This window comes from Anas platyrhynchos, chromosome Z (assembly GCF_047663525.1).
Source record: "Anas platyrhynchos isolate ZD024472 breed Pekin duck chromosome Z, IASCAAS_PekinDuck_T2T, whole genome shotgun sequence".
NCBI lineage: Eukaryota > Metazoa > Chordata > Aves > Anseriformes > Anatidae > Anas > Anas platyrhynchos.
Window position 1 is genome coordinate 40,202,016 of NC_092621.1, and position 27,580 is coordinate 40,229,595.

Below are 27,580 nucleotides of genomic sequence, written 5' to 3' on the forward strand. Positions count from 1 at the left end.
CCTCCAAAATGGGTAGATTTATTTTATTCAGAATCTGCACACCCCACCCACCCTAAGCACAAAACTTTACTCACAGTTCTTAATCTAACCAAACACTTACAAGGGTTTAAACACAAACAACAGAAATAGTCATGCACTCTCTGGGTACTTTAATTTCTTTCCAGATTTAACACTGTCTTTACTTTCATACTATAGGAAATCTGTAACACCATGACTGGCTTTCTGCTAACAAAACATACCAAAGATTTTTGCTCTCACATGCTTATCTTCAAGCCAAGAGTAAATCTCAAGAGGTAGTCAGGATTACGGTTATTTGATAACAGAAATAAGCCTGGACCAAAGGGCCTGGAGACAGTCATACTTACAGGTCTGTGTTTGAAAGAGTCAACTTGAAATGCTACACTGCTTTCCCTTAATGCCCAACTAAATGTTTAATTAAAAAAAAAAAAAAGAAGAAATTTACACAAATAAAGTTACACTGCTTTCATAGTAAAAATCACTCAACTCATGCTGGCTGATAGTATAATTATCCCTGAAATACTCAAATCCTTGCATCTATAAGGACTAAATTTTAAGCTATAATGAATTCAAGCTGTGTCTTTAAAGAAGTGAAGAGTTTCTGAAGAACTAGCAATCAAAGTAATTTGAAGGTATGGTACTTAAAGTCATTGAGGTTTTGCCTTGGGTTAAAACTAGTGACAGCACTGGCAGAACACACCCTGCTTCAAAAGAAACTAGAAAGCAAGACTAGAATATTTCAGTAAGTCTTCTATGGTTAATTTACTTCAAATGTCACATCTCTCCTTCTTTGCAGCTTTTTGGCTTCTGGAATTCTATAGATCAAAACGCACCTAATACATTCTCTGAGCCCAAAAGAAGCATGACTTCAGAATAAAGCTAACCTTGTGAATATGTAGTATATTGTTTATATAACACTTCACAGGTTTAGATTCAGTAGAAACAAGTTGATTCAAGAGTTAGTCCATCAAGAGCATGAGTCAACCTGGTAGCACATTCCCCCAGTTCCACTTTTACAGTTCTGTAGTGAACAGCCTATATAAGAACACTCTTTGCAAGTTAAAACTAAAGTGTTCACTATTTTTCCATATGCTTCTGATGCACACAGGGGGTAACTTCTAAATGAAGATAGACCAATACCTCTAGGAACTGTGGAAGCAGCAAAACTCCTTCCTGTTCACAACATATACATATATATATAAGCATTAGTATAACATTAGGTAAAAATGAGATATGACTAAAACACAGAAGGATAACACTAAGCCATGAAAACAAAACACAAAGGCCCTTTCCAAATTATGAAAATCAATTGAAGCTTCCATCCATTAACTCTCCTCTAAGGAAGAGCACCTAATTTTTAAAAACAAAGAACAGTAACAACAAAAATAAACAAAAAAGCCACACCCCACTTCAATAAAACCAACTTTTTAAGAATTTTATATACATGTATTTCATATAGCAGTGTAATAAACTCTTGCAGCACTGTGGAGCTCTGAATCCAAAGTCTGACTACAACTGTTCTTGGTAAGATTTCTGTTGTTCACACCAGTACCACTCTTCAATCTGTTTTTTTGCTTGATTGCAATTTTGGGTTTTTTGATTTGTTTTGTCTTTCAAAGAAAGCACATGGAGAGTGTAGTAACTCACAGTGCACTAAATTACATTCAAGTAAAGTTTCAGCCTGATTCTACAAGCTGCATCATGACAGCAGTGTCACAGGTACCTTTACACCAGGTTATCTGATTTGAATTACAGTTATCTTCAAGTAGAACTCACTACTGTAAATATTCTCATGTGATCAGTTAACTTTGATTATTCATCCAAAAATTTTTACAATGACTACTGGAGCCTGAACTGTACATGATAGTCCTGCAGAGAATTACAGTACTTTTATTGACATCTCCCACACTAGAAAGAAAGATGACACTCTTCGCAGATCTGAACAAAGAACACCTGAATACTATAACTGAACTTAAATTACCTACCATACATTTTATCTTCTTATCCAGAATCTTAAAAGATTCTACAGTTTCTTGTATTTTTTTCACAAGTGGAGACTGCATTTCCTTCAGATTCTTCAGTTCTTCCCTGGCCTGGTCTCGGATTTGTTTTACTTCCTCATGCTGCTGACGAACAGTTTCATATTCCTTGGAAAAGTTGCAAGTAAAATAATTAAAGACTTCTGTCTTCCTTTCCAGTATTATTTATACTGCTTTAACGTTTTATGTAATTGAACACAGGTTTTAAGAGAAAAGTCTCATACAGGAACCAGTGTTAGCATGACTACTTAAGTAATCCACCTGTTAGTAGTGACTATCGAAGATACAGAGATTGTTCAATCCCCACTGAACAGGGCACACAGTTAGTGGCTCTCAACTAACAGAAGTAGCAGAATATATGACCAACAGCTTTGCCTTTAAACCCATCTTGGATCAGCATCCAAAAACTAATTTAGCCCCTTCTGTCTATACTTTGAGCATTAATTAGGCAGAAGTCCTCAAGCGAAGGAGCAAGTAAGCACAGAAATTTTCAGGAGAAAGAAAAAGTTAGACGGATCAGAGCTAGAAACATACATAAAACTGTAGTAAACTGAAGGGGAGAAGGGAAGAACAAAACTTTCGGGGAGGAAGAAAAAAAAAGACAACACATGCATACAAATCCTCCCACCAAACACTACAATAACAAGTCACTATCTAGGGAGCCCTGAATTATTCTGAGCTTTAAAATAACACACACAAAAAAAAAAAGGGATTGCCTGCAAGCTCTGTCCATTTTGCACTATCTGCCACTGTACTGGGTTAACATAACAAGGCTTTAGTAGCAGGAGGTGGGGGGGGAAGGCTGTAGAATACTGCAGACACTAAAATCAGTGCAGCAGGAGGTGCTCCAGGCAGGCAGCAGCAGTTCCCCTGCGGGCTGTGCAGGGAGAGGCCCCTGGTGGAGCAGGCTGTCCCCCTGCAGCCCATGGGCCCCACATGGAGCAGATCTCCACGCTGCAGCCCCCCCCCGTGGGTGGAGGAGCCCCCGGTGGATGTGGCCTGGAGGAGGCTGCGGCCCATGGAGAGCCCCCGCAGGAGCAGGGGTTTGGAGGGGAGCTGCTGCCCGTACTGGAGCAGTCAATTCCTGAAGGATTGACCTGATGGTACAGACCCATACTGGATTGGTTCTTGAAGAACTGCAGCCTGTGGGAAGCCCACACAAAATCAATTTAGGAAGGATGGCATCCTGTGGGAGGGACATCAGGCTGGAGCAGGGAAGACAGTGAGGAGGATGGAATGGCAGAGACAAAGTGTTAAGTACTGACCACAACCCCCATTCCCCTGAGCTGCTCAGGAGGAGAGAGGTAAAGTGTTTTTAGTTTACTCATAGCTTCTTACAGCTCTTGTCTGTTAGCAACAGGCAATAAATTAATCTCTCTATGCTGAGTTTGCTTTGCCTGTGATGATGAGTGATCTCCTTGTTATCTCAACCCATTAGCCTTTTTTCCCCACCATATTTTACTCCCCTTTCCTTTTTAGGAGGGGAGAGCTGTGTGATTGAGTTAGCTGCCCATCAGTGTGAAACCAACACAGCCACTTTTTCCTAGTTAGTAATTTAATCACCACACTTGTAAACATAAAAAAATAATCACAAATATATCTACTTAGACTACTCTGTCAAAATTCTTTCTTTGTTATATCTTTTCTTGTAAAGCAGAAAAATATTCTGAGAAAGATGTGATAATGCAATTTAAGATTAAAAAAATCCCTTCAACACGACATAGTTCTAGTATTGCAGTTGTAAGAAAAACACGTCAGGTAAGAGAAACACTGAAAATAAAATTAAATCTTACCACCCAAGGTCTTTTTCTCTGAAGCATGTCAATAAGGTCTAGATGGCGCTTGCATTCATGGTATCTCTCAACATCTTGTTTGTATCGTTCAACCCTCTGTTTCATTTTCTCCAATGAGTAAGCTTTGTCTTTGCACAAATTCTGTAAGAATATGCATTTCATAATTTACAGCATCTACTCTATGAAAACACTTTTCAGAAATTATCCATACCTGGACCCCTCGCTACAAGGACATCAAGGTACTTGAGTGTGTCCAAAAAAGGGCTACAAAGCTGCAGAAGGGCCAAGAGAACAAGTTTTACAAGGAGCAGCTGAGGGAGTTGGGGTTGTTTAGCCTGGAGAAGAGGAGGCTCAGGGGAGACCTTATCACACTCTACAGCTGCCTTACAAAAGGCTATAGCAAGGCAGGAATCGGTCTCTTCTTCTCCTAAGCACCAATTGGTAAAACAAGAGGAAATGGCCTTAAGTTGCACCAGGGAAGGTCTAGGTTGGATATTAGGAAAAATTTCTTCACTGAAAGATTAAAACACTTAAAGAAAAAATATCATCCCTACAGCTCATGGACTGATTAATCTAGAAGTTTCTAAACAACCATAACTGATTTTGCTAAATACAAGTTGTAAAAATACTTCTGAAAGTTCTTGTACAGATCTGTAACAGAAATATTAAGGTTGGTATTTGAATATAGTACGTATAAGTGGAAATACATGGATTTGCACAAATATAAGGAACAGCAGAACAAAGAATTAAAATGGCCCGCACTGATAATGACAGGCACTGTTCCCAGAACAGTGCTCCCAAGACACCATTCCCAGCAGTAACATCTCTGTACAGATTACAAAGCCTGGTAAATTCACAGCACAACTGAGTGTCAGGGAAAGATCCTGCATACTAACAAAAGGACAGCAACAAGGTTGCACCATATTGCTTACAATTATCTTTTTTCCTTTTAATATGTGACTACTCCTAACCAGGAAAAAGTAGTAGCAGGCAACAATCTCACCCATAATTAATGGAAAGCAAGATTAAAGCAAAGGAACACCTCCTAACAGTTGACAACTCTTAAAGGACAAAAAACTTTATGTGAGTAAGAACTCACATAACATTTTATTATGTAAATTCTGTCTGTACAATGTGCATGTTTACCTCTAGTTCTCTTTCTTTGTCTCTGAAGTTTTTCAGTTCACAGTGATATTTGTACATTTCTGGAGGGCCAATGGATTTTTCAGTGGCTTCAAGCAATTCAACCTTAGTCAGTCTTGCAAATTCTCCAACTCTGTCCTATGAAATAAAGAAGTTGTAACAATACAGTTTTAGTTATAATAGTGAAGGACAGCAATACTGGATTTAAATAGTTTCACAAACACCTGATGTACAGTTCTTTGATAGTTCTGACATGATTAAGCATAGGACAACCACCTCTGGAATTCGTAAAATTTCATACAAGGTTTTCCTGGAGCTGTTCTGGCATGATTTGAGCTTAAACCTTAGCTCTTGGCTTTTTCAGCAGCTTGAGGGTACCTGTTGAGGACAAAGGTTGGTTCATTGTTTCTGAATTGGCTATCATTCTTCCGAATGAGACAGCTCAGCTCAGAGAATTCACTTTTTTTCAGCCTTTCTTCATGAACACACTTCTCCTTGAAGAGGAGAAAAAAAGTCATGACTGGCTAGGCTCTGATAGGGTTCCCTTTTACTACTATCTCTGATGATCCCCATGAGCTAGAAAGGTCTTCAGAATCAACCCACCATAAAAATTTTTTTAAGCGTGTAACTGTGATCCAACATAGCTATCTGCACAGAAACCCTAACCTTCCCATGCATGGATTCAGCTATCAAAGCAGCACCTGGCATTCATTAGTCTTCTCCTTCCTTCATGAGCTATTTTCCATCAGGACAATTTTATTTTTTACCAAGTTTGATTCTGAATACCATTAAGTCCTACCTTATGCTCAAGAAACAGTTTAAGCCACAGGAGCTTATAGGAAGGCTCTAGCAGCAGTCTCTGTTGCAACTACAAGATCATTTAATAGGGCTACTTCCTGGATCTCTGAAAGAGAAATCCAGACAACTCTTTGCCTTCACTTGCCAAGTAGAGGACCTAGTCATGAGGAACTGTCTGGATGTAACTAAAGAAAAGCACATGCAGACAATGACTGCGGAAGGCAGGGATGCAGGAACCATGCAGATAAAGGCACAGAAATGGTGCTAGATCTCAAGACCTTATTTAAATAAATTTCCCCACAGATTTGTTGCCGCATTAGTGGCAGGACAGAGAGGTAATACTGGTATCATTGCTACCCAAACAACATCAGCAGCTTCCCTTTCAGTGTCAACAGACAGCAGGTACGGAACTGTCCAGTTAAGAAACCCTAAAGGCCACATAGTTCCTTCCTTCTTTCAACATCCCACCAGTATGGCTACGTCCCCATGCTCATCCTTTGTGTGGTCCAATTAAATTGCTGAAATGACGCAGGATTTGGAAATAAACTACAAAACCCTCTCACTGCAACTACACTGCCTCTCAAAATTCCTTCATACCTGAGGAAGAAACTGGCACAAATTGTCCATCTGGATGTTTAAGGCTGCGACCTGTTCCTCTACTGTTTTCAGAGTTGTTGGTTTTCTGTTGATAAACCACGTTGATGTGTTGTTCACCACTTGCATTTCCCGTGTGATAATGATATTCTCAGGTGCCTTAGACCTGATTAATAAAAAAAGTATTTACATTTTTTGAGAGTATAGAAGGGTCACCAGATGTCAGAATACATTAGTTACCATGTTAAAAACTTATTTGATACTTAAATATTTAAAAACTGAACAGCAGAGACAGATTCATATTGTTTCACATAGTGTACAATATTTTAATGATGAATGAATCCCACCATGTCTCCTGTGCAACACTGATGACATCACAAATATCTGCAAATCTTAACTCAGACGTAGCTATTTACATATATAACATATTCTTGATGAATGCATGAATCATTTAAAAGTTGTTACATATGGAGTAGTTTTATATATAAAGCTTCCTCTTTCAAATTAAAAATACTTTTAAACTTGGTATGCAGGAACTGTACCAGCACCAAGTTCTTAAAGTTTAATATTAATGTACAGAACTCAATCAATAAGCTGTGTATACATATTCCACCTGAAAACGCGAACAATATCATACTGAATGAAAAATAATTCCTTTTTCTGCTTTTAAAGAAGAGTAAAAAAGCATCAATTGCCCACAATTTACTTTATATACAATTTGATCAAGGTGGCCAACTTTTATACAAATTAAGGATCTAAGTCGTTTTATTAGCTCTACATTCTATTTAGTGTAGCCACATAGCAGGTTAAGGCTTATCAAGGCAACCTACACTATTGCACTGCTATTGCAGTTTCAAATTAAGATCTCTACCCAAAAGCAGATACTGAGAAACTCTGTTAGGATAGTTTCTCTTTAGCTTTTTCTGTTCAGTTTAGCACTAAATACTGGAACCATGTAGTATTACCCTATAACCATAAAATAAATGCAAGTTACTAACCTGATTTTACAGGCTAACTCCAAATGATATTTCAGTTTCTCTATCTTGTATAAAATAGATTAATCTTATTCATTAATCTTACCTAGAAGACTACATTATCTGGAATTAGTCAGATCTACTTTTTTCTTCTGCTTTGCTTCAGTAACATTTGCAGTAAGAATGCAGAGGAACCACTCACATCAGGGGTATCAGTACAAGAAAGTAAAGACAGAACATTTTTTTTTTTTAATTATTATTGTCTTTTTTTTTTTTTTTTTTTAAGAATTTAGACTTGTTTTTTATCCTTTTTAAATCACTTCCAACCACTACGACATGACAGCAGTACAGACTGCACATAAATCACCTGATCTTTGAGTATCATCAAAAGCTAAACACACCATACGCATCAGTCTTTGTCCTTGTATTGTTTTTGCATCAAGAAAAGGTAAAATGCTTCAGAAAGTGAAATCAGGACAAACTATCACTGCTTTTTTTTTTTTTTGAGTGATTTTTTAAAAGCTTAAAGTTGTAAAGTTCAGGAGAAACAACAATAAAAAAGAAAAAACAAAAATCATCAGCTTAAATAAAGATCTCTGCATACTCTGTACAGATTTTGTTCTAGAGTTTTGTGAGCAACTGTGTGGGGAAATAATCTAATTAAAAATTAATAAGAAAATATAATTTTACTACTTACAGTTCAATTTCTACCACACCTTTCAGGCACCCCTGCTTTACAAAGAGACCAACCTACAAAATGAATTATGTAAGTTATTATTGCAAAGTAACTCTGTATTAAGATGTAATCTCTTACAAAAACATGTATTTGTATTATAGAGTTGCAGTAATGGTGTATTTTACTGAAAACTGACAATAACAACAAAAAATTGTTTTATCAGTTTACTACCTCGGAATAAAGGAGGATGGTATTAACTTCCTCATTAACTAGCAGCATTAGAGTTTCCTCCACTGATTAACAGTTTGTCATCAATTTCAACTATAAGGTTCATTCTCATTGGATAATAGTATATAAACATGAAAATACCATCCAGGCAATTTCCATACTTAAGATTTTCTCAAGACAGAGCTACAATCACAGAATACATACAATCATTTAGGTACCCAGATTTAGAGCTCCAAAGAACTACCAAAATATGTTCCACCTAACCACAATATCCACAGAAACAAAAGGAAAAACTTAAAAAAAAAAAAAAAAAAAAAAAGGAGACCACACAAATAAACTTACTCCTACAATATCACTATATAATCTTTTGGGAACAAAAAACAATAGATGCAATGAAAAAAACTAATAGCACAACCCCCAAATCATTTAAGTCGCTACATTAAATCATAGATGAATTCATAAAGGTAGCATAGCTCTATAAAAACTCTCAGTCACATCAGGAATATGTTATTTCTATTGGTGGCATTTTCCTACGCTACTGTGGAAGCCATCTTCAGAAATAACATCTAATCTACTCTACGTTCAGGTACAATTCAGGTGTTTCCATTTGATAATTCAGACAAAACAACAAGTATGGCCACCACTTTGGTAAAAGCCTTTGTCCCTGGAGCAAGCCATTCCACAATCCCCACACCTCATATTCTTACAAAACAAAGTAAATCAAGGAAAACGTACCATCCATCCATCCCTTTGGACAAGGCTCTTGATGAAATTTACATTAAACACGAAAATTAAGAAAGTTTATAGTCACCTTGTCAGCTCGTCCTATGAAAGAAGGTTTTCCAGCCAGTCCCAGACAGATGGCACAAACAATGCTAGACTTTCCCGTTCCATTAGCACCTACAATCATGTTCAAGTTGGGTCCTGGACGTACTTCACAGATGTCATAAGTTCTGGAAAAGACAGTATTTTCTTGAACATTATACACAATAAATCACCTCAAAACCACTTTTTGACTATATTAAATACGAGAGATTACGAGTTTATCAAATCTAGACTCATTTCTCAACCATTATACTGTAATTAAACCTCAAGAGTGAAAACTGGAACTCCATTAAAACACTTGGGAAGGAATTCCTACCTGCCAGAGCATTTACAACAGTATTCTTCACAACAAATAGTTATAAAGAATGAAACCTCAACACACATGCAAAAAGACAATTCCTACTGACTTTTTAGGACTTGATATAATCTGACATTAAAACCAACCACACACAGGGAGTTCGGTCAAGTCTGTTGAATTTGATGCCAGCTGCCACCTGCACTGCAGGCACAGGAGATTCAAGCCTAAACCATATGATGCAAACGGGTTTTCAGCTCTGCAAGGTCTATGGATTCTGTGGTACCTCATACAGATAGGCTGGACAGTGTGCACTAGTGTTTGTTACTCACAAGCACCTGAAATGTTGGCCCAGAATCAGTGATTTACACTTTTTAACCTTGTATCAGACATTAGCTTTCTGCACGTGCATACAGCATACTCAGTAACCACAGAAAAAATACCACGGCCAACTAATAGCATTGGCATAACCCTTAACTCCATATGTTTATAATAAAACCCACCGCTCGCTGTTCTCTTCACACACTGATTCCTATTGGCAGAGAGGAAGTTGGCGGGCACCAGCACCAAAAGAAAAAAAAAAACAAACTCAAGTGTTAACAATACGACAGTCCTGCTGGAAAAGGACGCGTTTGCGCGCCTAGCCCTGAGGCTTACAACGGAGGGGTTCGAGGCTGGGCCGGTCTCGGTGCGGCAGGACCCGCGCCGGAGGCTAAGGACAGCAGCCTGCAAGGCTGGCCAGAACCCATCAGCACAAAACCGCCACAACAGCTCCAAATAAAGGAATAAATACACAAATAGACATTTAAACACGCGTGTATATTTTCACCGAGGGGCGAGGGCGCCCAACGGCCGGGACCAGGCCGCCGCCGCCGTCCCCTCACGGCTCCGCAGCCGCCCCCCCAACGGCCCCCGCAGCCACCACACCGCCCCTCCCCGCAGCCTCTGTCGCGGCTCTGTCGCGACAGGCGGCGCGCACTCACAGGAAGTTCTTCATGAAGATCCTGACGATGGAGCCTTCTATGAAGCGCGGCCGCTGCCGGGCAGCCCGCGGCGCCCCGGCGGTGCCCGGCTCCGAGGTGCCCGCGCTCCGCTCCTCCCGCACCGCCTCCGCCATCTTGGCCCCCGCTCGGCGCGGGCAGCGCGGCTCCGGCACGGGGGCACGGGGGGCGCTCACCGGCGGGCTCAGCCGCCGCGGGGCCTCCCATTGGTCCGCAGCGCGCCGGGAGGGTTCCTATTGGCTGGGAGGGAAGGGGGCGGTACGAGGGAGGGGGGGCCCCGCCCACCCGCGCGGCACGCGCGCTCCCCTCGTGCTCCCGCAAGATGGCGGCACAGCCGGGCGGCCTCGGGGCGGCTTCGTGAGGCGCTGCCCTCAGCACCGCCTGTGGAGATGGGGGTCGGCAGGCAGCAGGGAGGCTGCTGGAGGGTGGAGACGAAATGAAACGAAATAAATATAAAAAATAAATAAAAAATAAAAAATAAATAAAAATAAAATGAAAAAAAATAAAATGAATAAATTAAAAAAATAAATGGAAAAAAGTGAAATAAATGCATTTTTAAAATAAAATTAAAAAAAAAAAAAAAGTAAAATGAAATAAACTTGTGCTCACGTGGAACTGCTCAGAGCACCGATACACGGGCTGTCGGTGCAGCTGACCTGCCTACCCCAGGATGTGGGGCAGGACTCTCCGTCAGGTTCATATCCAGAAGGGTACATGCACAACCAGCAGCAGCACACACTAGTAGTATGACATATCTAGGGAAGGATAACCAAATTGAGAGTATTTCTGTGCCATTCGTAAGATCTGTGGTAATTCATAGCTTTGTGATTCTGTGTAACAGAGTGCAGAAAGACAGAGTTGTAAACCTGTAACACTGGTATATTTCCTTATTATATTACTTGTTGATTTATTAATTCCTGGTAATGTTCTGTATAATAAAAAGTGTCTCTTAAATTAGTTATGTCTCAAGCTCACAGTCTAGAGAGATAGAGTTGGACCCATGAATGAACAGTTAAGGCTGAAAGAGAAGGAGGCATTAGAATAAGGAATGATTTCAACATAAGTCCTGTCAGATTCTTCTGAAGAAATCTGCTTTTCCTAGTTCATCATGGAGCATTTTCAAGGGTCTGATGAGAGTGTATGCTAGTAAGAGCTAGAAAAAAAGAGCCTCTGAAGGCCACAAGGTAGGCAGTGCTTGGGGCTAAGAGGAGTTCTTCAAAGAATAGAGGGAAGATTTAAGGGCCAATACAAAATGTAAGAGCGGTGAGCTGGGACACAGTAGTCGGTGGTAAGAAGTATGATTTGCGGAAAACACACTCCACAGTCAGTCAGATTGTACAGTAGGTGTGTTTATTCAGCACTGGGCACACAGGGGGTAGTCCTGCCAAAGTCGTGCACACCTGACGCAGCAACGTGCCTTGGTTATATGCAGAAAAGACTTACATATGCATGAAGTTTCCCAGTACGCCTATATGTATTCATAACCTGTCCCCACTTCGTATTAAAATTAGTTCCAAGGAGTCTTTTCCATAACCTCCTCCCATCTGTGTTTGCACAGCGTATTCTCTATCGCTACTTGATAAGATTCTCCTAACTCCCTCTCTCAAGTATGTGCAGTTAGCTAGCAATGAGAGCAAAATGCTCATGATATTCACAAAGACTACGTGCAAGGTGGAAAAAGAGAAAGGGCATTGGGTGGGTGGGAGTGGCACAGGAGATGGACAGGAAAAGGACAGAGAAAACATGCAGAGAAATGGGGAAAAAAAAACAGCAAGGAGATGAACACAAACCAAAGTAACATAAAGGAATATTTAAGGTTTCTTCATTCATTCCCAAGTAACTAAGAAACTTGAAATAACAAACTGATGATTTTTAGTTTTCTTTTGCTTTGTCTTTCCAAAGGAAATGTTAAGATTAAGTAAAATTTACATCTCATGTCTAGTGTTTGTTTGAGGGAGGGTGAGACTGTTTCAAAGTGTGAGGGGTAGAAGCTTCTGACAGTGTGCCGCGCTGCATGAAAAGCGTGCTGTCCTTAGCATTTTACCTTACATGGTAGTCCTTTTGGAGCAGTGGGTCTCTCATGTGCTGGTACTCACACTTTTCAGCTGTGTTCAGATCTAGACTGATAAAATGCCAGGTCTTTTAGTGCTTAGCTTGAGCTGTCCAACTGAAGCGATAATATGATACTATAATATGAAGAATGATCGGTAACCAGCAGGTAGCTAGGACAGGCAGTTAAAACGTCAGTTCTTTGGGCTCTCTCTCAGTCTCTAGGAAATAATAAACCTCCTATGTCAGTCAATGAGCAAACATAGATGTTATTACAGAATGTATTTAATGGAACAACCTCTTTAATTGTTTGTGTGAAAAACCTAACAGTGATGCAAAGGGTTGGATCTTTTTTTATTTTTCCTTCTGAATGTACAGGGTGAATGTACAGGGTGAAGCCAATATAAAGCATTCACAGAATCATTAAGTTTGGAAGACTTCCAAGATCATCTGGTCCTACCGTCCCCCTACCACCACTATCATCCACTAAACCACGTCCCTAAGCACCATGTCCAACTTTTCCATAAACACCCCCAGGGACAGTGACTCCAGCACCTCTCTGAGCAACCCATCCCAATGCCCGACTACTCCTTCTGAGAGGAAATGTCTCCTAATTTCCAAACTAAGCCTCCCCTGGTGCAACATGAGGCCATTCCCTCTAGTCCTATCACTAGTTACCTGTGAGAAGAGGCTGACCCCCAGCTCCACACACCTTCCTTTCAGGTACCTGTAGAGAGCAGTAAGGTTGCCCCTGAGCCTTCTCTTCTCCAGACCAAACACCCCCAGCTCCCTCAGCTGCTCCTCATGGGACTTGTGCTCCCAGCCCTTCACCAGCTTTGTAGCCCTTCTCTGGACACGCTCCAGGGCCTCAATGTCCTTCTTGTAGTGAGGGGCCCAAGGCTGAACACAGTACTCAAAGTGCAGCCTGACCAGAGCAGAGTACAAGGGAAAATCACCTCCCAAGTCCTGCTGGTTACACTGTTTCTTATAAAAGCCAGGAAGCCTTTGGCCTTCTTGGCCACCTGGGCACACTGCCAGCAAGCAGCACCCCAGATCCTTTTCCTCTGCACAGCTTTCCAGCTGCACTGCCCCAAGCCTGTAGCACTGCATGGGGTTTTTGTGGCCAAAGTGCAGGACCCAGCACTTAGCCATGTTGAACCTCATCACATTGGCCTCTGCCCATTGCCCGTCCTGTCCAGGTCCCTCTGCAGGGCCTTCCTGCCCTCCGGCAGATCGAAACTTCCCTCCAGCTTGGTGTCGTCTACAAACTTACTGAGGGAATACTCAATTCCCTCATCCAAATCATCAATAAAGATATTAAAGAGGATGGGCCCCAACACTGACTCCTGGGGAACACCACCTGTGACCAGTTACCAGCTGAATAAAGCTTCATTCACCACAACTCTCTGAGCCCAGCTATCCAGCCAGCTGGCAACCACATCAGCCAGCTCCCTCAGCACCCTTGGGTGGATCCCATCTGGCCCCATGGACTTGTGACAGTGCATGTGGAGCAGTAGGACTCTGACTGTTTCCACCTGAATCATGGGGGATTTATCCTGCTCCCCATCCCAGACTTCCAGGTCAGGAGGCTGAGTACCCTGAGATCAACGTGAAACCTGATCCAGCATGTCCTGAGTGCTGTAGATTCTTAGAGCCCATTAGAAATGCTGCATCCTTCGTTCTCAAAGTATCAAAGGCTGTTCCTATTTTTCAGGGCTCACATCTTGCAGAAACTGCTTGAATGTTGTGGCTGCAAGCACCACCTGTATGAGTCAATACTGGTGCTTCCTTCTGCTTTCTGTCGGATGTCTTACATGAAGTGACCCCTTTTCTTCATATTCAAAATAATGAATTCAGGCTGTTACATGAGGTTTAGTTGTTTTTCGTTTTACCAATAACGAAAGCCTGAAGCAGACAATTTTCAAAGTTATATTTTATTAGGAAGTTTTAATAGTTTCAAAACAAAACCTTAAACACAAACACATTAAAAAATCTTAAAAATTAACACGTTGTGTGAATTCAGTATCTTATCAATATAATTGCAAGGCATTTGTGGTTGGGTAACTTGTAAGTACATTCTCTGTGCGTGTACAAATGAATTTATTTAGAAAAGAAGATTTGTATGCCAGAAAACACATGGTTTCAAAGGGTTTTGTTTCATATAGTTCAAAATGGCAATAGATTACACTGAATTATACTGGAGTACTAAAGGTGAGCTTATTATTGATAAGGATGACAAAGATATTTGTTATAGTAAAAGAATACAAAAACACAAAAAATTGCCTGCAAAGTGTTAGAGTTTCCCAGAGGGAATTGTCTCATTAATAATTGCACTTAACCTGTAGGATATTAGTAGTATCTTATACAATTTTCTTTATTATTTAAAAATATTTATAATTTCCTTAACAAAAATCCATTCTGTACCCAACACAAAACATTCACTGAATGCAGATTTAAGATAACACAATATTGGGTTTTAATTGTGTACCTTTGCTTTCCCCTTTTTACCTATATACCAGAAAGATTTACACACAAAAATAAAGCACTAAAATACTGTGTTGAACAATCTGTGCAAAATGAGAAGCCTTTATATGATAATTGATACCTCATGCAAAAGAGAAAAAAATAACAACAACAACAACAACAAAAAACAGTCTAAGAAGCCCTGAGTCAATAATTTCATTGCGAAGGCGAGGAACATGAGTGCTCTGAGTTCTTCCTATACATTGTTGTATATCCAAACCAGTCCAGTATTCACTTAAAACACATTTTAAAATAAGCAGTTCGTGCAGTTTCTCATGTAAAAACCTTCTATGCACTCCATTCCTTTCAGCAGACTGTATTGTATTTAATACTCAATTTCATTTAAGCTGTCGGGATAGCCTGATGAGAATTGAATTTCTTCCACTTCTAGAATTAAAAAAAAAAAGGGGGGGGGGGGGGGGGGGAAGAGAAATACTGTAATTTCTTTCATTTTTATCACACATAAAAAGACATAACAGAGTATAATTATCTTGTTGGATTTAAATGCAACTGCCATACAGTTAAAAGTGCTGTATGATTTTTACTAGTATGAATTCTGAAGGATGGTCTCACATCTTAGTAAAAACTAGAAATTCTGCACTAACACAGCAGCATGATATTAAAAGCAGATCATCCAGTGGGGATTCAAGGGACAACATATCACCTGTGTAAGTACAAAAAGTACTATGTGACTTGCTAGACGTCTCCTACGAAACGTAAAGTTAAACTTACCTAAACAGGGTCCTGCTTGGAACAGAATATCATCAATAGCCATGTCACTTCTTATCGACACCCCACGGATTGCTTCAAAAATAATCTGTAAAGATAAGATATAGCTTTTCATGGATCCCATGCCTCAAAAGAAGGGCTGAAAAAGAAAACCAACCATGCAGTCTGTTCAAGGATCTAGTGTGTCCTGAAAGCCTGCTTCTTGGGAAAAAAAAAAAAAAAAGTTTTATACTTCATCACTGGACTGATTCCATCACTGGACTGATTTATTTGGTTAGAGAATTTGGAGATGTATTCTGATGAAGGGAACAGATTTGCTTTCACAATGTGATAAGACATAAGACAGTGTTATAGACCATTGATAAGTTTACTCCAATGATTTAGTATGTCTGTCTTGCTTTTTGGCCTAAATAGTCAGGTGTTGCCCAAGTGAAGCAAGACTTGAGGAGAAAAAAAAATAAAATTACAGTATTCTGTTGTGGTCTTACTGATGAAGCTAAACTTGCTTTTACTGAAAAAGTTTGGTTTTGGTTTGGTTTTTAATTACTTTCCAGGGTCATAAGGCAAAGTGAAAAAAATAAATACAAATACATCTTTGGTTAGCGATCATTGCAGTATTCTACCCAGTGCTGTTTCAGTCAATAGCAGTTTAGCTTTCTCTTTGACAGAAACAGAAGCAGACTTTGGCTCTGGCAATACTGAGATTCCCACCCTGATGAAATCAAAGGCAGAGCTCTAAATTTGCATTGTTCCTTGCATTTGGTGCCACCTCAGAAAGATCAGCCTGCAAGACAAAGGTTTTTTTATCACAGCTTATTGATAATATCAAAATTAGACAAGGCTTTAGACGGCAGAAGGAAAAAAATGCACAAGTGGCCTAAATGAAAACTACTGCTACTGGCAAGAAGTATGAGAAAATGGCATTTAAGTAATTTAAAAAATAATAACTTTGAATTACTGAATTCATGAACTATGTTCATGAAGTGGTCTAGATGATCTCTGAAGGTCCGTTCCAACTGAACTATTCTATTCTGTTCTGTTCTAATCTATTCTATCCCATTCCATTCCATTTGTAATAAATTATGCATTACTTCAGCTTGTTCAGATGTCCATTTAGTGCTGTCTGTGTTTTTTTATGCAACCCAGAACTTAGCTTCTAGCACATATTCAGCTTAATCACCACTTTGACTGCATTGTGTTTGTTTTTTCTTACCTGGTAGGTTCTATCACTTTCATATTCTATTAGTGCCCTTAGCCACGAGATGCTTTGTTCCCCTGTCCTTCTCCACAAAGGAATCTCTTCATCATCACCTTCTTTTTTTAGATAAACACTTAATAATCCAGTCCCAGCTCCATACATGTTGTAGAAAAATGTCAGGCACTGTTTTCCAGAGACCCCTCTTAGTGACCTTGAAATTAGGTACGCTCTCTGTCCATAGACCATGTCAGATGCCTCTATGTACATGTAGTATCCTTAAAAAGACATAAAATTATTAGCAAAGTAAAATACATTCTCTCAATCTGTTCATTATGCTCAACATACTCACCAATATACAAACCTATGACTGAAACTCTTGATAAGGAATATTTCCTTGTAAGTGACATATTTGTTTTTTTATGTTTGTAAATTGCAGTATTAGTGATACTATAATAGCTGTGTATTGTAGTTATTGTAAGTTTGTGAATGCTAATACAGGAACACAGACAAAGAAAAAAGCTATGTACATGTATATCTGATGAAATACATAATAGAAAGCAATGCAAAGTAAGAAAAAATAATTACGTTTATTCTTAAATAAGGAATGCACTCTGACAGTGGTCTATTTGCAGATCTAGAAGGATAGTTGCACATACATCTAAGGGTACAGGTTAGGCTATGTTTAGAGCCAATGCTATTAACAAAGCAAATGAACCAAAGCGCCTCTTTTAAATCACATATGACATCATTGACATTTCTGTTCTGTGACACAAGTGAGGAAAACTAGATTATCTAGAATCCATCAATGAACGAGAGATTGCCATGAACTCAGATCTGTGGAAAAATCAGTCATTAAGTGGTGGCGGAAAAATTATTCCCCCTACCTCCCTGAGATCCATCATTTAGAGATTTCCAACTGGAGTAAGCTCAATCAGAAGACTGAGAAACACCCCCACATCCCATCTGCTGCACGTATCAGCTGTTTTGTGCTGTTTTGCAGCATGTGGTGGATCCAGATTTTGCTGCAGCCCCTGATACAGTACCATCACTCCCTATTTGTCGTGTTGGAGTGGGAAAGCTGCCCTTCTGCCACTGTGAGTACTGGAGGTGGGATGGTCCCCAGGAGGGTGAGGGGATTTCTGGGGATCAGTGAGGCAGGAGACAGACTGAGAGCAGCCAGAGCAGCTGGTAGATGTGTCTCTCAGGATATTCAAAGCCCTATTACCTAAACAAACCCATGCTGAAGTCATCCTCTCTAGCCAGGATTGCAGTTTGGCGGTCTGCAGCACTAAAGAGAAAGGGTGATAAGGATGATTATCTACAGCTGCAGATCTGTAAAGGAAAGATCATTTGGTGCAGTCTGTTGGAGAATTCCTGAGGCTGTTTATTCCAAATCTAGTGCAAGTGACTGCAAGAATTTTGTTATTCACTATGCTTAAAAGTTACTTCAGTTAGACATCAAAACCTGCAGCTTACACTGCAGCATAGAGTAACTTGCCTTTAGTTTTTAGGCCTGAATCATATTAGAAATGTATTGGAAAGACTAGATTATCTCTTGATTTTGTGAATTCAAACCCACATTACTTCTCAACACACTTTGCTGCAAACAGATGTGTGTTACCAGGAATAAATGTTTACATTGCTGTAAACATATTCTCCTGTCACAGGCCAGGCTTAAAGGATTCTCTTGCTTCACCAGAAACGCAAACTGTCAGTCTCAGATCTCGGAATACTTAGCAAAGTACATAAACTGAAAATGGATCTGAAGTCAGAAACACATGCTAAAATCCCATTCTTTTTCTTTGGCAAGAAACTCTTGAAGTCCTTCTACGAGTAGAGGGATATTGTCCTTGGAAACATGAGAATCAAAAAACTGAGTATTTGAAAGAGGAGAAAAAATGCTAGTATCTCAGGAATGTTCATAGGAAAAAAAAAAAAAAAAAAAAAAGCAGCAAATGAGCTTGAATGTTGAATCTTATGATAGATTTGAGCTTAGTTTCTTACCAAAATAACCTACATCTTTAATATGATGTACTCCTTTTAGATTTTATTATGGAGAAGAGTCTGGCAGATAGTATAGAGTTAGCCTACAGAGGCCTCTCCAACATTGTTACCCACATTTCAAAAAACACCTCCCAAATAAACTTTAAAAAGCATTAGGAAAAATCCTCACCTATTTTAAGGCTGGTTGATGCAGAAAAACTGGACAATAAGGGTAACGAAGACTTAGAGACAATTTGTCATCTAGTTAACTACCTAAATATTAGTTTTTCAAATATTACATTTACACCTCTTCTCTACTTCTAAATAGAAAATGGACAAGAATTTAAATTATCCCTTTTGAAAATCATTCCACAGCACAAAGGTATCATTACTGGGAAAATGTTCTTGATTTGTACATAGACTGATTTTTTATTTGCATAACTTAGCTGATAGAACTGGTCAGAATTTGCTCAGGTTTGTAAGAAATGCTTCTTGTTTTTTATTTCAGAACATGTAAGAGGAATTTCAAGCTTTAAAACTCCCTTATCTCTGAAGGCTATTCATATTTCTACCTAGAATCTGCACCTTTTAGAACCAACAGTGGAAGAATGTAATTTCTTTGCAGCCTGATATTTCGTTCCTAAATGAAACATTTCAATTTGCATTCTCAATTTAATGTGCAGGATTTTGTCTGTACAGTCCCACAAACCACAAATTTGTCTCTGCAATTAATCTCCATGCTCTGCATGCAAATATTCAATAAATTTTACTAGGGAATGTTAAATAGACTTTTTGCTGAACGTGCAGAAAGCCATGCTTTTAGATAAAGTGATCAGAAGCAGGGCAAAACATGCATTTCCTTAGCTAGAAGAAAATCCTTTTCCACAATATGTAGCTTATAATAATAATGTAGTTTACACTCAATCACAGTTGATATACAATAATAGTGAATAATAATAATAGTTTTTGGTGAGACTTTTAAACAGGTCAACTGCTTTAATGACCCAGCTAAAAATTTTAGCAGACTGCATTAGATTGCTACAGTATGTATGCTAGCTTGTCTGCAATGATCTTGTTGAATGACTTGTTGAATGGATACTGTCCCTTGTGAATGAGGGCAAATCTAAAGGCAGCAAAAATAATTTTAAACCCACGTAAGCATTTAAAGTTCACAACCCTTAGGGCAGTTTCATTTGTTATACTGGCATCAGTGGAATTGATGTGGAGGTCTTCTGCAGGAACCCAAGTGCCCAACACAGCAATTCATTTCCAAAAGTCAGCAGGTACTATAGTTGGGAGAGTCAGAGGTGGGGGAGAATTTGGATGCAGTTTTGTGTGAACTCACTCATGATAATGGGGGCCCTACTCACCTACATCATTCAAAGAATAAAATGGCATAAGTGGGTGATAAACCAGATTTTCAAGATAAAAGCTCTGCAGGACTGCTTTTGTATTACCCATGTTTTGTTCGAAGTTCAAATAGGAAGTTGTGTATGTGGAAGAGATGAGCTCCCACCCAACTGTTCGCATTTTTGTTTTAGGGAATATTTGCAGAATCTAAGTGTTTGGGAGAGGGCTTTTTTGTAGGACCCAGGGAGTCACCCTGTCCTTTTTCTCCCAAGGGAAAGAGCTACTCTGAGATGTGAAGTTTGGATTCTTCACTTGGCCTGTAGATAATTCTGATGAAACACCACATTCTCAAACTATTGGTGGTTCCCTAAGAAACTTACTTACTTCATTTGGTTAATAATTGTTCTGAACAGAAGAGTAAAAAATGTTTCTGTGTTCCAGGTTATCATGTCGAAGTATTTTGATTAACTCTTAATATCTGTTCTGAAAGTTCAATATGAAGCTTAACTCACCTACCCCGGTAGTGTGGTCTCCTTTTGGTCCAGTGTAAGAGGTGGGAGTTGGGCCCCTTCTCCTGTGCCAAATTCCACGACCTCTCTTCTTTTGGGTAAACATACACTCATCTTTTTCAAAAGTACACTTTCCAGGAGAGGGTGGCAATAGATCTATAATGAGATGTCATTGTTTAAAACTGTAAATATATTAGATAGACGTATAGAGAGATTACACAAACAATACATTGCGTCTGTTCACCTGCTGAGATCATTTACATCTGCCTAGCAATACTTAGGGCTGTTACAAGCCTGTAAAAATTAGCTTAAAACTGAAGTACAAGATTTAGTTTCATTTTCTTCACAGCTTTGGGCAAATCTGTGCCTTAGTCTAGCTCACTAACATCTACTAACATTCTTTAAAACATCTTGTATAGTTTACTGTAGCTCTGACTCTGTAAAGGGCTCTACCAGCCTTGTCTTCTTCACTACTGTAGCACCCAAGGCAGTTTAACGAGTCCCAGCACGTGTAACATGCATACTAATAGATATGCCTTGGCATCTGATTCCACTGTCACATACAACAGACTGCTACAGTTTGAGCTTGTACTACAGGAGTTGCCACCATAAAATGTGTTCCACTTTTGAAAAGGAGGAAGCCTTTGAGCATCTCTCACTCAGGAGCTATTTTTTGCTGCCATCAGTGACAACAGTCACTGTATGATTATAAAAAAGTCAAAGTCATAGCCCTAGTATGACTATACATTTAAATACCAGTTCTTCACTCTTCATTCATTTACAAACCCCTTAGGAACTACAAAGAGGCAAAATCAGCAACTTATGGAAATACTTTAGAAAAATGGCATGTTGCTTTATATGTGTGACTTCTCTCTCTCTGTTCAGTAATGGCTAGCTGCCTGAATGCACGAAATCCAGCCTGAAGAGATCATAAAATACTTATTATAACATGGCAATATAAATGGCATGGTAAATCTGCCTCATCACCATTTCAAAGGCATGGTTTTGTTCCAAAAAATAATGGGATTGTGCCTGTCTTATGAGAATGGCTTCCAAATTAAGATACAATCGTTGCATTGTCAAACCTCAAAAAACCCCAGAAGAGAGAGTTTGGGTGAGTTCAGCGAGGTTAGCCTGTGCATGTCAGAGTGTAAAGTCTCAGAAACACTGAATTCCTCCCACTATGGAAGTTAGGCTTGTCTTATCTGTGTACATTTCAGAGCTGCAGCTCAGATAAGAGACTGCATCTTGGCTTCACACAACTGTGCTTCTGGACAAAAAGAACAATGCTGTGTTTTGAAAATGTTGCTTTTGAGTCTATCCCCGGTCTCCTAAAGCCACTTTACTGTCAGTCTGACTTCTTTTATAAATGGGTGTGCCCCAAAAATAATGAACCCTGATACACAACTGAAGTCAGTGAAGTTAATTAGGAGTTAGCCGGTACCCCTGTGAACAGAACCTGGTTCTCACTCTATGCAAGATACTCCAAAAATAGGATTAATGCAATACATATTGGAAAAAGAAAAGACACCCCAGTGAAATGAAGTCAGCTACTGGAAAGGCTTGGAAAATGAAGGTATAAGATGTGCCCTTATTGAAAAAGGAACAGGGGGGTAGCAGCTGCTGAACAACAAATACACATGGTCTTACCAGCAGACTGGCAGCTTCCCAGGCTCAGAGTTATATCATCCAGTGCCACAAGTCCACAGTCCCAGAAGCTTTTACACCAACTCACAAAGACAACCTGCAATATATGAAGGAAGTTTCATGTATCTCCAACAAAAACTGGCACTACTAAGGGCCTGAAATTTTAGATTTTTCCAACTACGCTACTGATTTAACATCTACAGTACAGAAACGATGAACCAACTTTGATTCAGCACATACTAATACTGCCAATGACTGACATTTAAATCCAGTGGGTTTAGATGTTTTCATTAAATAGAAAGTGTTTTTTCATTTTTATAGGCAAATGATGTATCTGTATGTAGCTGCCATTTTACTAGGAGAGTGCATTTTTAGTGCATGTCAAAGGATGACTCACTAAAGGATTTTTTTAATTTAATTTTTTTTTTTACCTCCCCAATGAAACACCATTAAAAGTTAAGCATCCTCAGCCAACCCATCCTTATATCCAGGAAGTTTTATCTATGAAAACATAAATTTCAAGGAGTAGTGCAGCATGATGGCCAACAGGAATGGCCCAGGCAAAGTGCAAGCAAAGAACAACAAGGCAAAGATGAAACTACTGATTCTTCAGAAATGACACAAGGCCACGATGTCATAAGGCAGGAGACTGAAAACGCTAAGCATCATTCACAGTGTTTATCTGGCTTTTTAGAACATTAAGAACAGATCTCAAGATGTTTTATTTGACTACAGATTAATTCTGCCATGGAAAATCCAAGTCACTCCCAGGATGGCAAAATAAAATACAAAGAAACCACTGAAACCGTAAGATTCCTAGCTGCTGTTCTCTCAAGGTTGACACAGAGCTGTTCGAATTACACAAGACACAATAAAGTCTATTTTGTGAAAATACTGCTGACAGTTTACTCTGCCTAACTACTGCAAACAACTGTCAATTCATTTAGGTTATGACCATAATTTGTGTGGAGCTTTTGAAAACAATTCTTTTGTGATGAGGTCTGAGCTAGTGACTAGTGACAGGTAAATGTCACTTCTAAAATTTAATATTTTGGAACAACTGTAAATACCTTGGGTACATATTTGAGGTTGAATGCTGATTGACAGTTTCATGCTGATAGAAAAAGATTTTTAAGAGCACTTAATGCATTATCTGTTATATCCTCTATTACCAGTGTAAGTAACATCTTCAATGTAGTCATCATACAGTAATTTTCTAGACTGATTTCCTTAGTTATATTTATTTATCTATCTGCTTATAAAACAGCCTTTTAAGACTGTGTGGGTTATACTGCCCAGCATGGAGCACTTTTCAAAGCCATTTTACATTCCAATCATCCAAACGATTCATTCCAAACCATTTTACATACCAATCCTTTTAGCAGGGATTATCAATCTTGCAAAATGTTAGAGGTATGGACTTGTCATTTGCCTCTTCATAGCACACAGAGGTGCTCAGTGTGTAGTAGCCTAAGAGTGGTCTTAGATGTTTTTTTTATGTAGAGCTGCTCTCTCAATCGTAAGGTTTAACAGGGCAAAAATTGTTTCCTAATTTATAAGGCCATTCTCAAGAAACAGATGCACTTTTTTAAAAAAGTGGTAGCATTTCTTTGAATAAAGAATACAATAAATACTGACGTTGAGTGGACGTCATTCACTGTATTTTTAATAAATGCATTCTGGTGAACATTTGTAATAAACTAAAGACATATTACAGTTCTAAAACCAAGAATATTCAGAAAACCACACATGCAAGGGTGAGGTCAGTTCTCGTTTGCGAAACAACATTTCCGCACTGTGGAATCATGTTCTAAGCAATGTTTTCCAATTGACATCACTGGGACCAGAATCAAGTTCTTTATTCTTAAATTGCAATAATTTGTTCCATACAAGGTATGCAATTACCCATTGGATCCTGCAGAAAGCGCTCCATTTTAAAAGCATCACAACCATATAAGACGGTCTGACAAAGGCCACTGAACAAGTATCCTTTGTACAAAGGATCGACCTGTTTCTGTGACATTTGTAAACTCATTCAGTTTTGTCATCTGCAGCTTTAGCATTACTGATTCTCTGCCTGCTTTTTGTGGTACTGGGTGACATATTGCCATGAGCAGACTTTATAATTGCACAGGGTGGGGGAGGCGGTGCTTGAGTATGCAGAATTTCCAATATGAGCTATAGCATTATATGCTATAATTGTTCATTTTCCTCTTGGCTTATTTTGTTATGTTCTTGATTTATTTTTAAGCAATGGGGTAAAAGATATTTTTCTTCACAGGTCATCTATTCACTCTTCTTTTGTCCTGAATGTCCCATTTTTTGTCTTAAATGACCATTTTGGGGTACTTGAACTTTACCTACCAAAATTCCATCAGTTTGGATTGCACTCAGCCAGTCTTTTTCACCCTATCTCAGAACTCAACCCTTCCTACATTCTCAACAGCCCTAGTGTCTCATGGTGCTTTACATTTGCTCTTATTTTGAATGAAAATATTTCCTGGGTCAATTGTTCCAAAAGAAATTTTTATGAAGTTATCTCATGCCTTGGAGAAGAAAACAGCAGGATCTTTGTGCTCAGCTCACACTTTTTTTCACAAACCATGCCAAACGAACAATATGCTAATTGTTTCAAACTAGGTAACAAATCTTTCTGGACTAGCATGCTATCTTGGAGGCTAAATTAAAAACATTGTCAAATGCAGGCAGTTCTACTGAGACTGCCTGAACACTGAAAAATAAAACGTATTTTTCTCTCATGTCTCTTTTTCAACAAACAGACATTGCCAGGGCATTAGTCTCCTTCCATATCATTACCCTGATTTCTGGAGGCTGATTTGTTTATTTTCCAGTGCTTAATCAATTTTCCCGACCTGCAGCCTCAAAAATAAAAATGAGCAGGTCTTATCATTTATCCAAGATTATATATATCAGTAATGAGTAGCACCAAATGAGAACTGGTAGATTTCACTTCTCCTATGAGCTGCTTTTGGCTTGTGCCTCAGACATCAAGTCAAGTGGAATGGACTTCTCATCCTTACCTCTGCATCTCTGCGAGTTGATGTGAGCTAAAGGTATGCATATGAAGTGTGTATCAGTGTGCATCTGCTTTTGAAGGAGGGAGGAGTAGGACATGAGAATTACAGAGAGAGAAATAGGGAAGTTTGTAAACAGCAGCTTGAGGGTATTTGGATTGAAAACAGAAAACAGGAGAAAAGGATAGAAGATGTCCCTACATCCCTATGGGTCCAGTGCATTTTCTTTCCTGCTTGTCTATCCCAGAAAGTACAGCTGTTGCTCAGTTAAAGAGCAGGAACAAATAATAATAATAATTAAAAAAAAAAAAAGAAAAAAAAGGAAAGAAATAGGGACAACAGTCAAATCTGGTGTCTGAACAGCAGGCTATGCCTCTGCAGCAAATTAATTTACCTGATTTTATTCTACTGAGTATTATGTTTAATCTATGGACTGTATATCTGCCTAGACTCAAAACTCATTCTGGCAGCTAGATACATATTTAAGACAAACTTTTTTGAAAACCTTTCCTGTCCAAGGCCAAATGGGTTACAGAAACAAACAATGAAAGAGAAACATACTAAGAGAACAAGGTGATTCAATATTTATTGTAGTTATTGCTACATCTATATTCAATGGATTGCATTGCCTAGTAGAGAATACTGCCTGCATGGTGATGTATACAGGACACTAATATCATGCACTGTCCTCCAGATCCTTCCTAGATTTCCCGTAATGTCCTATTATTGCTCTATTTCAATGAAATTTGTTCCTTGGCTCTTTCTGTTAGAGGCAAAGGTTCTTGCTTTTAGGCTGAAGAGTCTTTTCTGATGGCGTGGCACAGTAATATCACAATATTAAGTACCCAGAACAAAAACAGAAAAGAAAAAAAAAAAGAATATCAATTAAGTACCAAACTTAATTGTGTAATATTTAATGCAACGTATTCCCTTGCTTAGCTACTGTGAAGTTGCAGGCCACTGAGGAAGAACTTTCTAATATTTTCTGAGTAAGTTTTACAGTTCTTTCTAATATATCATTTCCGTAACTGTATATCAAACACCACAGACAGCGGGGTACACATTTTGTAAGTATTAATGCTACTATTTACAGACCCTAATATTGTTATTTCCAGTGACTGTTCTTTAAAACGTTTCTTGTTTTAGACATCACGGAAGGTAGGACAGAGAAGGGTCAAAATATAAAATGCAGCTGATTCAAACAAAATAATCAACCTTTATTTGACACAAGTGAGAGATTTTAAGAGGAGCAGGTGAGAACTAGGATGTCAGCCCTCCTCCACCTGGTACCTAGCTGGAAAACTGTATCCTCCCATACTGTTGACTTGGCTATGGTGATACAGGTTTTTATGGTATTCAAGACAACATTAGTCATTTACCAGTGACTTCTGTGGACAAGTAGGAGGCATGCTTTTATCAGTAGTAAAGATAAATCTCAGAATTAATTAATTTAATTACTACAGATTTTAAAAGACTACTCATTTCATTGAGCATTTTCACAGGGAAAAAGTGAGAACAAGGTCCAAAAACACTCATATCAAGCCCGATGATGGTGGAGAGTGGGTTGATAAAGGATGTTTAGGGAAAACAGTACAAGAAACAAATCAACCATAAAGGAATTTGTCTCCTACTGTAGCATGTTCAGCTCCTAGAGATCTGAAGAATTTGCTGAACTGGAGGTCACACATATACCACTGTGTTTGCTGGTCACTGCAATGTCTATTTTCCATGAATTTGCCCAATCCCTTCTGAAATGCATGTATACTATTCGCCTCTATAGCATCCTGTGGCAAGAGACTTCATTGTCTGGCTGTTCCTGAAAAAGTCCTTCCTTTTGTTAGTTTAAAAAAATAAATAAATATTGAAGCGTAACACTCAGTCAATTTCACTTTCTCACAACTGTAACTAAAATTAGTTATGGCAAAGGGGTGAAAACAAACAGATGAACTCATAGAAAGAGGATGAGAAAAAAAAATGACATTAAAGAAAAACACACTAAAGAGGAGGAAAAATAGAAAGAATAAAAGCCTAGGAAATGCTGCCACAACTGGTCTGAGGAAAGTAAGGTAGATGGGTTATGATGCCAGCTACCCTCTTGAGGATTTCTGTCTTAACTCTTTGGGTGGTATTCAGACACTACAGTGGCATCATACAAATCTGTATGAATGGAGGA

The 27,580-nt window shown here is 39.0% G+C and overlaps 2 protein-coding genes across 3 annotated transcripts in view; both read right to left on the minus strand.

Annotated features, from left to right (window-relative positions):
• Window positions 1-10,530, minus strand: part of SMC5 (structural maintenance of chromosomes 5) — a 49,289-nt gene extending 38,759 nt beyond the window's left edge. Inside the window, exons 1-7 of the mRNA XM_038169928.2 lie at window positions 10,367-10,530; window positions 9,075-9,216; window positions 8,057-8,109; window positions 6,389-6,551; window positions 4,997-5,131; window positions 3,851-3,991; window positions 2,004-2,165 (exon numbers count right to left, since the gene is read on the minus strand). Coding sequence (XP_038025856.2) covers window positions 2,004-2,165; window positions 3,851-3,991; window positions 4,997-5,131; window positions 6,389-6,551; window positions 8,057-8,109; window positions 9,075-9,216; window positions 10,367-10,500 — 930 coding nt within the window. The 5' untranslated portion in view covers window positions 10,501-10,530. The remainder of the gene's footprint in view (window positions 1-2,003; window positions 2,166-3,850; window positions 3,992-4,996; window positions 5,132-6,388; window positions 6,552-8,056; window positions 8,110-9,074; window positions 9,217-10,366) is intronic.
• A 3,821-nt stretch (window positions 10,531-14,351) lies between these two features.
• Window positions 14,352-27,580, minus strand: part of MAMDC2 (MAM domain containing 2) — a 68,074-nt gene continuing 54,845 nt past the window's right edge. The window contains exons 10-14 of one of the 2 annotated variants that reach the window (XM_038170708.2): window positions 22,376-22,469; window positions 20,729-20,881; window positions 16,899-17,158; window positions 15,689-15,773; window positions 14,352-15,343 (exon numbers count right to left, since the gene is read on the minus strand). In XM_038170708.2, the coding sequence (XP_038026636.1) occupies window positions 15,282-15,343; window positions 15,689-15,773; window positions 16,899-17,158; window positions 20,729-20,881; window positions 22,376-22,469 (654 nt within the window). In that variant the 3' untranslated portion in view covers window positions 14,352-15,281. Of the gene's footprint in view, window positions 15,344-15,688; window positions 15,774-16,898; window positions 17,159-20,728; window positions 20,882-22,375; window positions 22,470-27,580 lie in introns of those variants that run through there. The other variant, XM_038170709.2, reaches the window with a different exon arrangement.